Source organism: Aspergillus pseudoviridinutans (genome assembly GCF_018340605.1).
Source record: "Aspergillus pseudoviridinutans IFM 55266 DNA, scaffold_2, whole genome shotgun sequence".
NCBI classification, from domain to species: Eukaryota; Fungi; Ascomycota; class Eurotiomycetes; order Eurotiales; family Aspergillaceae; genus Aspergillus; species Aspergillus pseudoviridinutans.
Genome location: NW_025091282.1, coordinates 777,533 through 790,072, shown reverse-complemented (window position 1 = coordinate 790,072; position 12,540 = coordinate 777,533). Strand labels below are relative to the sequence as shown.

At 52.9% G+C, this 12,540-nt stretch overlaps 4 protein-coding genes across 4 annotated transcripts; 2 read left to right on the top strand and 2 right to left on the bottom strand.

Annotated features, from left to right (window-relative positions):
* Positions 1-2,074: 2,074 nt before the first annotated feature.
* Asppvi_002330 (autophagy-related protein 27) lies at positions 2,075-3,199 on the top strand (the record flags this gene model as incomplete). The annotated part of the gene is made up of 3 exons (XM_043298319.1): positions 2,075-2,345; positions 2,410-2,947; positions 3,004-3,199. The coding sequence occupies 3 exons, from the start codon at positions 2,075-2,077 to the stop codon at positions 3,197-3,199; spliced, it is 1,005 nt and encodes a 334-aa protein (XP_043154254.1).
* Positions 3,200-3,782: 583 nt separating this feature from the next.
* On the bottom strand, positions 3,783-5,358 carry Asppvi_002329 (uncharacterized protein; the record flags this gene model as incomplete). Its single annotated transcript, XM_043298318.1, has 4 exons — positions 3,783-3,923; positions 3,986-4,762; positions 5,036-5,224; positions 5,296-5,358. The coding sequence occupies 4 exons, from the start codon at positions 5,356-5,358 to the stop codon at positions 3,783-3,785; spliced, it is 1,170 nt and encodes a 389-aa protein (XP_043154253.1).
* Positions 5,359-7,406: 2,048 nt separating this feature from the next.
* Positions 7,407-10,190, top strand: Asppvi_002328 (ATP-dependent Clp protease ATP-binding subunit; the record flags this gene model as incomplete). Its single annotated transcript, XM_043298317.1, has 1 exon — positions 7,407-10,190. The coding sequence occupies one exon, from the start codon at positions 7,407-7,409 to the stop codon at positions 10,188-10,190; it is 2,784 nt and encodes a 927-aa protein (XP_043154252.1).
* Positions 10,191-10,390: 200 nt separating this feature from the next.
* Asppvi_002327 (bifunctional 3-oxoacyl-ACP reductase/polysaccharide deacetylase family protein) lies at positions 10,391-12,540 on the bottom strand (the record flags this gene model as incomplete). The annotated part of the gene is made up of 4 exons (XM_043298316.1): positions 10,391-10,854; positions 10,918-11,588; positions 11,638-12,217; positions 12,435-12,540. 4 exons carry the CDS (start codon positions 12,538-12,540, stop codon positions 10,391-10,393), a joined length of 1,821 nt encoding a protein of 606 aa, XP_043154251.1.

Below are 12,540 nucleotides of genomic sequence, written 5' to 3'. Positions count from 1 at the left end.
ACAAAAGTGAGAGAAAAAATAATGGTTAGGAATGTATCATTATTCTCTTACTATTGTCTCAGTTCATTCTTACTATTCACCAACCTTGACTCTATTCACTCTGCTCATTGAAAGTATTGAATATCAAATATCAAGCATGATTATATATATAGCCTCATCTTCCACTTCTCAACTCGCCATCTCCGTCTTCTCTTCTCATCTCCATCTCCCCATCTGCCAGAAACCCTTTTCCAACTTCAGCCACAAGCGACGCAGCAGATGACAACCCACAATTTGATTTTAACCTCATAGACATACCTGATACTAAACAGAAGGACACAGGCCCCAAAGCAAAGAAAGTGGAAAGCACTAAGAAGGAAGACAGGGTACTCAAACTCGAGGACAATGAATGGCTCGAATGACTTCCTTCGGAAATGGGGAGGCCCTGGTGAGCAGAACTCTGGGATGATTACTTGAGTCAGGAGCAGACGAAGGAGCGAGGCAAAGGGATTGGCGACATTCAGAACCAGATACTGAGTGGCGAGTCGTCACAGTGTCCTAAAGTACAGCATGCCACAGCCCAAGAAAGACAACTGGGATGCTGCGGATCACCTGGCATGCTTTCACTTTAATGTCAAGAACATCAATCTGCGACCACAGAGGGGGTCTTTTTTGGCAAGAACTTCAGTGATGAGATAATGGACAGGATCATATGGGCTTTAAAAGGCTGGCTGTGCAAGATGCACACACCATTATACATCAATAAGGCATATGGTGGGACAGCGATCATGGGAATAAAACACCAAGATAATGTGCTCTAGGCCGAACCTGAGAAAGCCTCTTCCAGGAGCAACCTAACGGATGATCTAGATGAGGGGGTCGCTCTAAAGAGCAAGGCCCAGCAGCGAACGGACAATCAAAGTCGAAAAAGGCCAGGGGTGATCAAAACAGCACAGCAATAACGACACGAGGAACTACCCACAAGAAGGTCACTGGCGACGAGGAACTCGATGAACTCAACAAAGATGAAAAGGACTCTGATATTCCAAGTCTGAAAGCACCCGAATGGAAGACTGAAATGCTGAACCCAAGACAGCAGGTGCTCCTTAAAACAAATCAAAGTCTTTGATCCAACCGAGACATACTGGAAGTTTCGCCATATCATCGAGGCAGTAAAATACGTCGAACCAGCCCCAGACGCAGCGAATTGGATATAGTTAAATGCGACTGTGTAAGGCAGCGTCGCAGCGATACGCAACGTGGAGAGGCCAAGCTTCTAAATCAAAAGCCACGCATAACCATGGTCTTTCCACCGTCACCCATAGTTGGAGTTCTCCGTAGTGTAGTCCACTCGTAGCCTCAAAGCCATAGAGATGAAACATCGGTAGCTACATCTAGGAGGCAGCAGTTTTACAAGACCGACATACGGGCTTCTCTAGTATTCTCGCCAAGATAAGGTAGAGAGGTAGAGAGGTAGAGAATATCGACACAACGGGATGACAGCGGTCGGGTGACATCATCAGCAGCTCCCTGTCATCTCTCCTCAGCAAGAAGGATCATTTAGAGCTGGATAGAATAGCCGCCGAATGCCTGCTACGAGGGCATAAAAGTCCTCCAACTTGTTGAGAATCAGTCATACTTCATTCGTACCTGAGTGCTGTTGAAAGGAGGTGATACGAGCTGTCCTGCAACGATCGCAATCCGGAGAAACAAATCCCCAAATGCAGCACGAGTAATCCGCATCCATCTCAGTCTGTCCATCCAGCCAGCACAGCAATTTATCCTCTGTTTCACCCTTTACCCCGATTTGTCTCGATTTTTGTCCAAATATATCATTTCTCCAGTATACTGCATCATAAGCACACATTTTCCATCCTATAATCGAGACAACCGGTCCAAATTGCGTTTCGGACTCAGTGGTCCGTGACCTCGCACTCTGCCTTCAAGACCGGCGTCACCGTTCGTTCGAGCAACAATATCATCCTTGTGCTCTCGCTGAAATTGAAGAAACCGAGACTGATAATAAACGGCCTCGTCGATTGTGTGACACGCTACGCACTGCCCTTCCCTTGCACCCTCGTGACATCCTCCCACGATGCGAATACACTCGAGCCTCTCCTCATCGTTGCTCCTCTCCTCCGCCCTCTTGACCGGTCTAGCCTCGGCGTCAGGAGGATTCGACTGCCAAAATATCATCGCAGAGGGGAAAAAATATGATCTCTACGACTTGCGCGGCGTCCACACGATCTACCATGTCGACAAGACGGAGGACTACATCGTGAATACGACCTACGTGCTGAACATCTGCAAGACACTCGGCAAGGCCTCGATCCGGGGGGACCTGAAGTGCGGGACTTCAAAGAATAGTGCGTGGCCCGTTGGATATTTTGAGTCAGATAAAATTGAATGATGTGCTGACTGTTGTTCTAGTCTGTGGATTCCAGTACAAGTACGCCGTTGACGGCGAGGACGAGTTCGGCCATGCCTTCCCCATTGCCGGACTGGACCCCCTGGGTCACGGCACCAAAGACCCCGAGGTCACGCGGCTCAAGGGAGACGGTCAGGAAGGGCTCCTGCTGAAATTGGCGGGGGGCGAGTACTTCGACAAGGACAAGAAGAAGAATGCCCGGGCGGTGATTGAGTTCCAGTGTGATCCCGACCGGTCGGGTCTGGAGGGGTTGGCTTCTGCGGAGAATGAATCGAGCGAGGAGGAGGAGACGCGCCGGCGGTTGGTGGTGCGGGAGGATGAAGGCGACAAGGACAAGGACAAAGACAAGGAGAAGACAGACCCGAAGGACGGGTCGGATCCCTCGCGCAGCCTGCAGTTCGAAAGTTTCGGGCCCGCGGAGGACGATTCGTACGAGTTGAAGCTGAAGTGGCGGACGCGCTATGCGTGTGACAATTATGTCCGCGACAGGAAGGGCGACGGGTCAAGCCATTGGGGGTTCTTCACCTGGTTGATCATCATGTACGTTTCCCCCGAATCAGTCACATTGAGGCTAAGACTAACATAATCCTCTACAGTTTCTTCCTCTGCACCGCTGCCTACCTTATTTTCGGCTCCTGGCTCAACTACAACCGCTACGGTGCCCGTGGTTGGGACCTCCTCCCGCACGGCGACACCCTCCGTGACATCCCGTACATTTTCCAGGACTGGCTGCGACGGGTTATCAATACGCTCCAAGGGAGCGGGTCGAGGGGCGGTTACAGTGCTGTTTGAGGGATTGGATCTGTGGCATTTTTGTGGCAGTTGGCATTGGCATATATGTTATATTCTGACTCTGTGATTTCGATATACGGCATGTGCGTTCATTTGATGACCTGGGAAATACTGGGTCAATGGAGATAGATAGTACTGTATGATGAACGAAGTCAAGCCTTTCAGCCTGTACCAGTGGCATATTTGTATGGTATCGGTCTTGTCTACTGATCCTAGTGACAATAAGTCGGGTTAGATCATTACGGAATATTGCAATATCCTAACACGGCTATCGCTATGACTATGACCCTGACAAGGGTGGACCCTCAGTGTGACAATCTCCCTACACTCAAAGACATCACAGACGCATTCAAACAAACAGACGAATCAGAATCAGAAACACAACTAGAAACACTTCGTGGAGTACGTAGTACGGAGTAACCCGAAAATGGCGTCATCAGAGCTAAGATCTCATCATCGTCGTTGGCATCGTCATGGGAACATGGATCGTCACAGGGGCATGTCAAGTGCCAACCTTAAATACTGCTTAAGTCCTCCTCATTTGCAATTTACCCACTTTTCCTTCTCACGCATGAGCGCAAGCCTACACTTTCATGGCGAATTGCTTCAGGTACAGGTAATCCGGCATGTTGCGGTCGACGGCCTCGCGGATGCGAGCCGCGGCTTCGGGCCCGTACTTTTCGCGCCATTCGGCGTCGTATTTTTCTTCGGATTTGGGAGGGTGCTGATAAGGTCAGTTTCTTCTTATTCTTTTTATAGAAAAGGAGGAAAGGGGGAGAGGCTTACAGGTTTCTTCGCCATCAGGCCCTTCGACTCGATCGCATCGTTGTGGAAGCCGCGCCATTTCTCGAACGCGTCCCGCGCAATCTGGTGATCCGCGTCGGTGTCCCAGGACAGCATGGAGGGATCATAATCGAGTCCGACACTGCGGCAGAACGCCTCGATCATGGCGACGGGCTTCTCGAGCATCTCGTCTGCGTCGACGACGCAGATCTCAGCGGGCGACTCGTGGCCCGCGCCGAGCCCGCGGACAACGGGCTGCGGTTTCTGGTTGTCGGTGAGCTCGTTGGCGTCCTGTTCGCGAGTGGCGATGTGCGGGCCGACCAGGCCCTCGCGGCGCAGGTAGTCGAAGACGCGGCGGAGCTCGTCGTAGCCGGCTTCGAGGGGATCGTAGGTGTAGAAGCCGGTGATGTCGTCCAGGGGCGGGATGGTGCAGCGGTAGTAGGAGGGGACACTGAAGTGCGGGTCGCGGATGAGGAAGGCAAAGTGGAAGCGCGACAGGAGCTCCTTGGGCATCACGGTGGGATTGCCTGGTTCGGGCTCCGTGTCGTACGGGTAGGGCTCGCCGGTCCGGGACTTTGAATGACCGTTCTGACCGGTCTGGTCCACGCCGTTGCTGCCCTGGTCGACGTGGCCGTTGGCCACGCCGGTTTCTTCACCGGTGGTGTGTCCATCGGTGCCTACGCCGCGCTTGATCCTCTGGAGTGAAGGGGCGATGCTGGCAGGCTTGCCGTTGGGAGGAAGAAGGTAGTGGATAATGTCCTTGATGAAGACTCTCTTTCCCTGTTTCAGGTAAGTATCGTTGCGAAAGACTGACGCCTTGTGATTTCGGTCTGTGCACAGGAATCATTGAACCCAAAATCCGCGGTCAACGTCTTGACGGAGCGTTTTACAGGAGATTGGATAGAACCGAGGTAAGTGTAGGTTTTCTCCCGGATACGGCCATGGCTTTCATCATGGCGGAATGGCCGGGAGATTACGAGAGAATGAGGTAGAATAGAGGAAATCAGAGGACAAAAGGGAAAAACAAAAAGGAAAAAAAGACTAGGGTCGGACCTCATTCTCGGCAGTTTCACGCTCGATTCTATCCAGCACCGTCTTGAAGGTCGACTCGCTGAATCCGCTGTCCAGACGGGCCTGTTCATCATCGGCGAATCTGGCGCTGAGCCTCTCGGGACCATAGTAAAAGGCATCCCCAAAGGGCTCATGGATACATTGTATAGAATCACGGCGAGTCATAAAGACCTATGATAAAATGGTCAGTGACTTGCCCGTCTAGACTTTTGTAATGCAAGGAGTAGCAAGGCGGGTAGTACTCTTTCAAAAGCCGTGGAACATGCTCGAGGATGGGTAGCAACAAAAATCGGTCTCTGCGACATTTCTGATGAGCAGATGTCAAATGGAGTCGAAATGACAACCAAGGTAGCAGTTTGTAGTTATGAGCCGAGTATTACTTCAACCAGGGAGTTTCACCACCGGCTTAGAAGTCTACTGGGTTGAACTCCTGTCTTTTCCTTTTCAAATCGTATACTGTATCGAGACAGCAGGGACAATCAAAAGAAGAAGAGAAGCGTCAACGATAATCCTATCCGACGATCAGATGGGTCAAATCAGGACGGCGAAGAATGCTTCAGACAAGGAAGAAGCGGGAGTGACCAGGGGAAGATGCGCAAGCTTTTATATGCAGAGAGATATGATAGAATGAGGGGAAGTCGAGTTTCGTTTCTTTTTTGAATCGGAAAAAGTAAATCCCTATTAGTTCAGTGGATAACCAAGTCAATTGGGATAATAATAATAGTAATAGGAATGGACAAGATGGAGATCGTCTGGACGTTGAACCACGTTTTCCTACAGCCCGTCCGAGATAAGAAGGTCTGCCTTTGAGGAACTAGAGATGCTGCTTAAAACTACAATTATTATTTGCTGGATCAAACCCACTGGGCTAAAGCTACTTCAGAGATATCTTCCGTCACGGCGTGTGATTAATATTGTATGATCGATACAAGTCATTCCACCAGGAATATCTGATTCAATCCTAAGGTAATGTATGTACCTAAGGGTTTGATATCCGCCTACCCCTCTACATAATGAAAATTTGAACAGATTGAGATCTACACTTTTCGCTCCATGCCATCAAAGATTCTCATTCAATTTTCTTGAATCATCTACCTTGATTCGCCGCCTCCTACGTATGTCAGAAGGAACAATTCCGAGGCCTGACCAAGTTGTGGATTATGCAGTTCCTGAACCACGGCCGGCAACGAGGGGCTTCCTGCACAACAAATCAAGCCGAAAAAAGTGGGGGAGAACATGTCCGCAGTCGTTTGAGAAACGAGACGGTTTCTGTACCTACCAATTAGTGTGCGTTAGCTCTGAGAGACCGAGTACCTAGAACTCCAGCATCACTGTTCGTTGGTCGGAAACAGAAGAACATCCCTGTTTTGCCCTGAGTTAGCTGAGAATAGTGCAAATAGAGAATATCCGGTCAGTATCTGTCTGTTGGGAGATGGACCAGAAAGAATGCCGCTTTGACGTCATGGTTGGGTATGTGGTGGTGAGACTGAAAGAGTGAAGCTATAGTGGTATACCACGATAATTATGGACTATGGAGTATCGATCCCACGTATTCCTAAAGTAACCCTCGTTGATCAGGTTGACCAAATGATAGCTGCCCTATGATCCTCGCTGCTCTGCGTATAATGTAGGCAAAACGTGGGGTGAATCATCCTCTCTGCTCTAATGGGCTGACTCGACACTGAACACAGTTTCGGGCGTTTTCCGTCACTTTTTCAGCTTCTATCCCTCGTCCAGCCAGATTAAGTTGAACAGCAGTGGCAGAAACGGTCTGATCGCTCGGTAAGATCGCATTGATACCTTAATATCCATATTGAGTGTGTGGAAGGACGCGATTGTGATTGGTCCAGAGCAAGGCAATAAGGCAGAAAGGCAACAAGGCATCCTCAATGCTGGCTCCACTTCAACCAATGGGCACATCTGACAGCTGTAGTCAGTGGTACCGACAGGTGCGATGGTATACTCTTATATAATTTGATTTAGTAACCTCGCTCGTGGGATAATAATGACGAACAAGCAAAAGAAACTCAGGATTCAGCTGCATGAGTATTGGACAGTATTAACTACCTTACAGTTACTTTCAGTACAGAGTAAATGTGCCGATTATGGCAGTCGTTGTCACGTGACTACAAAGCGATTGTTCTGGAAGGCGGTGGAAGCTAATGGTGTCGTCATGGCGGAGAGAGACGGTTCTCGACGATGCGATGAATAGGCTGGCGATACCCAACTCCAGCTATATCTAGCTCCCTCTTGTCTGCGCACGCTCTCTCCTTCTCTTCTTTTTGTGCTATAGATACCCTCACATCAACATTATTATTGTTGTTTGTTACCTGACACTTAATTCCGTTTCACAATGAACGGTGCTCAATTCACAGACAGAGCTAATAAGGCCTTATTGGACTCGAGCCATCTGGCCGAGCAATACGCCCATTCTCAGATCCTCCCTATTCACCTTGCTCATGCTCTCCTCAGTCCTCAACCAGATGACTCGAAAGATCAACAAGTTGCCTCCCATCCCTCTCACGACTCTTCCACCGCCCCTCTCTTCCGCCAGGTCGTCGAGCGCGCTCATGGCGACCCTCAGCTCCTCGAGCGTTCCCTCATGAAGTTACTTGTCCGGTTACCGAGTCAAGATCCCCCTCCCGATACCGTGAGCGTCTCACCCGCCCTCGCCAAAGTCATTCGTTCTTCGACCGAGCTGTCCAAGACGCAAAAGGACAGCTACGTTGCCATTGACCACCTCATCCTCTCGGTCGTTCAAGATTCTCAGGTGCAGCGGGCACTGGCGGATGCGAATATCCCCAATGTCAAGCTGATCGATACAGCGGTACAACAGATCCGTGGTACACGGCGGGTAGACTCCAAGACCGCCGACGCCGAGAGCGAGAATGAGAACCTCAAGAAGTTCACCATTGACATGACTGCTCTGGCCAGAGAGGGCAAGATCGACCCCGTCATTGGTCGTGAGGAGGAGATCCGTCGAGTCATCCGGATCCTCAGTCGACGGACCAAGAACAACCCGGTGCTGATCGGTGAGCCCGGTGTCGGTAAGACCACCATTGTCGAAGGTCTGGCTCGTCGTATCGTGAACGCCGATGTTCCGGCCAACCTGGCCCAGTGCAGACTCCTTTCCCTCGACGTCGGCTCGTTGGTCGCTGGTAGCAAGTACCGGGGTGAGTTCGAAGAGAGGATGAAAGGCGTTCTCAAGGAGATTGAAGAATCCAAGGACACGATCGTCTTGTTCGTCGACGAGATTCATCTCCTCATGGGTGCAGGCTCTAGCGGCGAGGGAGGTATGGATGCCGCCAATCTGCTGAAGCCCATGCTCGCTCGTGGTCAGTTGCATTGTATCGGTGCAACCACACTCGGCGAATACCGCAAGTACATTGAAAAAGACCAAGCCTTCGAACGACGATTCCAACAGGTTCTGGTCAAGGAACCTTCCGTCTCCGAAACCATCTCCATCCTCCGTGGTCTGAAGGAGAAGTACGAAGTACACCATGGTGTCAACATTCTCGACGGTGCCATCGTTGCCGCGGCCGAACTGGCTGCCCGATACCTCACTGCTCGTCGACTCCCCGACTCGGCCGTTGATCTCATCGACGAGGCGGCTGCCGCCGTCAGAGTGACCCGCGAGTCGGAGCCCGAGGCCCTAGACAACCTCGAGAGAAGGCTCCGCCAGCTGCAGATTGAAATTCATGCTCTGGAGCGGGAGAAGGACGATGCGTCCAAGGCCCGGTTGGAAGCTGCCAAGCAAGAAGCAGCCAATGTGACGGAAGAATTGCGGCCCTTGCGGGAGAAGTACGAAAGCGAGAAGCAGCGCAGCAGGTCGATCCAAGACGCTAAGATCAAGCTCGACTCGCTCAAGGTCAAGAGAGACGAAGCGGAGCGGTCCGGCGACACTCAGACGGCTGCCGATCTGGAGTATTACGCCATTCCCGAAACCAAGGCCTTGATCGAGCGACTCGAGGCCGACCGCATCAAGGCGGACGAGGAGCGTCGTGCTCGGCATGGCGATAGTGGCGAGGCCCTGCTTGCCGATGCCGTCGGGCCCGATCAGATCAACGAGATTGTCGCCCGTTGGACTGGTATTCCTGTCACCAGACTCAAGACCACCGAGAAGGACAAGTTGTTGCACATGGAGAAGTACCTTGGCAAGATCGTTGTGGGCCAGAAGGAGGCCGTGACTTCGGTCTCCAATGCCATCCGGCTACAGCGGTCCGGTCTCAGCAACCCCAACTCGCCTCCAAGCTTCCTCTTCTGCGGTCCCTCCGGTACCGGTAAGACTCTCTTGACCAAGGCGCTTGCTGAGTTCCTCTTCGACGACCCCAAGKCCATGATCCGGTTCGACATGTCCGAGTACCAGGAGCGGCACTCGCTGAGCCGGATGATCGGTGCTCCTCCCGGCTACGTCGGACACGACGCTGGCGGTCAGCTGACCGAGAGTCTGCGCCGTCGCCCCTTCTCCATCCTTCTGTTCGACGAAGTCGAAAAGGCAGCCAAGGAGGTACTCACTGTTCTCCTGCAGCTCATGGACGACGGTCGGATCACCGACGGCCAGGGTAGAATCGTCGACGCCAAGAACTGCATTGTCGTCATGACCTCCAACCTGGGAGCCGAGTTCCTCGCGCGCCCGACCACCAAGGACGGTCGCATTGACCCTCAGACCCGCGAGCTGGTCATGGGCGCGCTCCGCGACTACTTCCTGCCCGAGTTCCTGAACCGTATCTCCAGCATCGTCATCTTCAACCGGCTCACCAGGAAGGAGATCCGCAAGATCGTCGACCTGCGCCTTAGCGAGGTGCAGCGCCGTCTCGAGCAAAACAACCGCAACGTCACCATCCAATGCACGGAGGAAGTCAAAGACTACCTCGGCGAAGCAGGGTACTCCCCAGCGTACGGTGCCCGTCCTCTGTCGCGGATCATCGAGCGCGAGGTCCTCAACAAGCTCGCCGTTCTCATCCTGCGTGGAAGTATCCAAGACGGCGAGGTCGCCCGGGTGGTCATGCGCGAGGGACGCATTGACGTGCTGCCGAACCACGAGGTTGAAGTGGAGGACGATGAGGAAATGGTGGATGAGGATGATGTGCTGGCTGAGATCGAGGATGGAAGCGGTGACATGGATCTCTACGAGTAAAAGCCTTTTTTTTTGGATTCAGGACAAACGAGTGATGAGCTACGACTTGATTTTTGGTTTTTTTTGGTCATTTATCGGGCGTTATAGGGTTTTGTCTACATGCATGACGGTCTACAGACTAGTACATAGTGATATCACGATAATTATAAGTATTTCATATGTCTGCAAAATACGTTCCTCGTAGTCTACCAAACCATAATCTAAGCTTTCTTCATCTCCCTCTCCCGAAACCACCTCGCAATCTCCCCCGTCTGACAAAACTCCACCTCATCCCCCCACCCCTGCACCCAGCCCAACAACCGCTCCACCATCCCAATGACATGCGCCATGCCACTCGTATCCGGATGCATCAGCACAGGGAAGATCGGCTCCTCCTCATTCTCGCGAATCCACAGGAACCGATCCCGCCACAGATTCTCGATGACCCGCACATCCGTGTACCCGTGCGAGTTGGGCGTGTGCGGGAGGAACTGCATCGGCGTCATGTCCTCCATGTACCAGTTGCAGGGGACGCAGACGAGCGGGCGGCGGTCTGACTTCGCCCCCGGCTCCCGTGGGATCGGGTACATCCAGGTGGAGGCGGGCTGGGAGAAGTCGATGGGTTGGAGAGGGGGACGGCGGGGGGCGAAGAAGGGGTGGCAGTCGTGGTCTGTTAGTGATGCATCTATAATAAGAATTAGTACTTAGTACTTAGTACTTATTTGTAGTGAAGGGGGCAAGGGCGCACCGTATTCAAATCCGAATTCCTCGAGGAGATCCAGCGTGGACTCGCGGAGCTGGTAGAGCGGCGCGCGGTAGCCGGCGGGTTTCTTGCCTGTGAGCTTAGTCGCGATGTCCATGCACTTGACCAGGACGTCGCGCTCCTGCTGCACGGTCATCTGGTAGGCGCCTTCGTGCGCGTATCCGTGCAGCCCGATCTCGGCGCCTGAGGCGACGACCTGCGCGACCTCGTCCGGGAAGCTCTCTGCTGAGTGGCCCGGGATGAACCAGGTGCAGCGGTCTGCGATGTTGAGTTTCGCGAGCATGCGGAGCAGCCGCGGGACGCCGACTTTGGCGGCGAAGAAGCCGGAGGAGTAGTCGGCGAGGATGTTGTCTGGGTGGTGGCCTGTTCCTAGCCAGCCGGAGACGGCGTCCAGGTCGATGGATACTGCGACGCGGATCTTGTTGCGTTTTGGTGGTGGTAGTGTGCGCGGGATGGATGGGATTTGGGCCAGGCTTGTTGTCTGGGTTTGGGGGTTCGGGTTTGATGGATTGCTCTCCTTCCAGAGGAGGCGGCCTTCCATGMCTCCGTCGACGCTGAGGCATTGTCCCGTGATATGGCCTGCTGCGCGGTGCGACGCCAGAAACGCCATGGTACGTGCGACATCTTCCGGTTTTGCGATCTTCTTGAGGGGGACGCTATGATTCCATCAGCGACGGTCTTCCAGGCTGATGGGCAGAAACATACGTTGCTTGGGCTTCGGCCCACAGTTCCTTTGGATCATCCAGTCGGCCTTCGATCATGGGTGTGTCCACMCATCCCGGCGCAACGGCGTTGATTCTCGCCCTGCTGTTGAGCCGGACAATCTCATTCTTCACACTCTTCACTAGTCCATACTGGAGACCAGCTTTGCCGGACGCGTACTCGGCATGGCCCTCCTGCCCGAAGACCCCAGTCTCGCTTCCCGTCACGACAATGGCCAGATTATCCAGTTCCTTGCCCAGTGTCTGCTGTGCGGTCCGCGCCGCGCGCAGGAAGTGCTTGATGGTGAGGAACGTGCCGCGGACGTTGACGCTATACGTCTTCTCCCATGTCTCCAGCGGGAGCTCCCAGATGGGATAATCGTGACTTTCATCTGTGATGCCGGCGTTGGCAATAAGGATGTTGATGGGCCCGAATCGCTTGACGGCGAGTGCGATGCCGGATCTGATGGATTCTTCGTCGGAGATGTCGCCGCGCTGGATGTTGAGTCGGGCATAACTCTCGCCAATGGTGTCTGGGACTTCGAAGGGACGGAGGTCATATGCTGTTACCTTGCATCCTTGGTCTGCATTCAGACACGATTAGCAGGTCTGGCAATGTAGTCCCAACATCACCACATTTACGCAGTTAATTCATCGACCAGTCCTAGCCAATGCGCATTACAGAAACGGTCGCAGTCTCGCTGGCGAAAGTTGCGACGCAGCGTACATTCAGCTTTGTCGATCTCTAGCTTACGTAGCAGGTACGGGATGAAACGGCAATGCAATGCGATCTACACCTACCTAGGAATTCCTGAACAGCTCGTTGTCCAATGCCCCCACCAGCACCGGTGATGAAGACATGAAGGCCCTCCAAGCCCAAGAACGAGGGAGAAAGTTCCCCCGACAT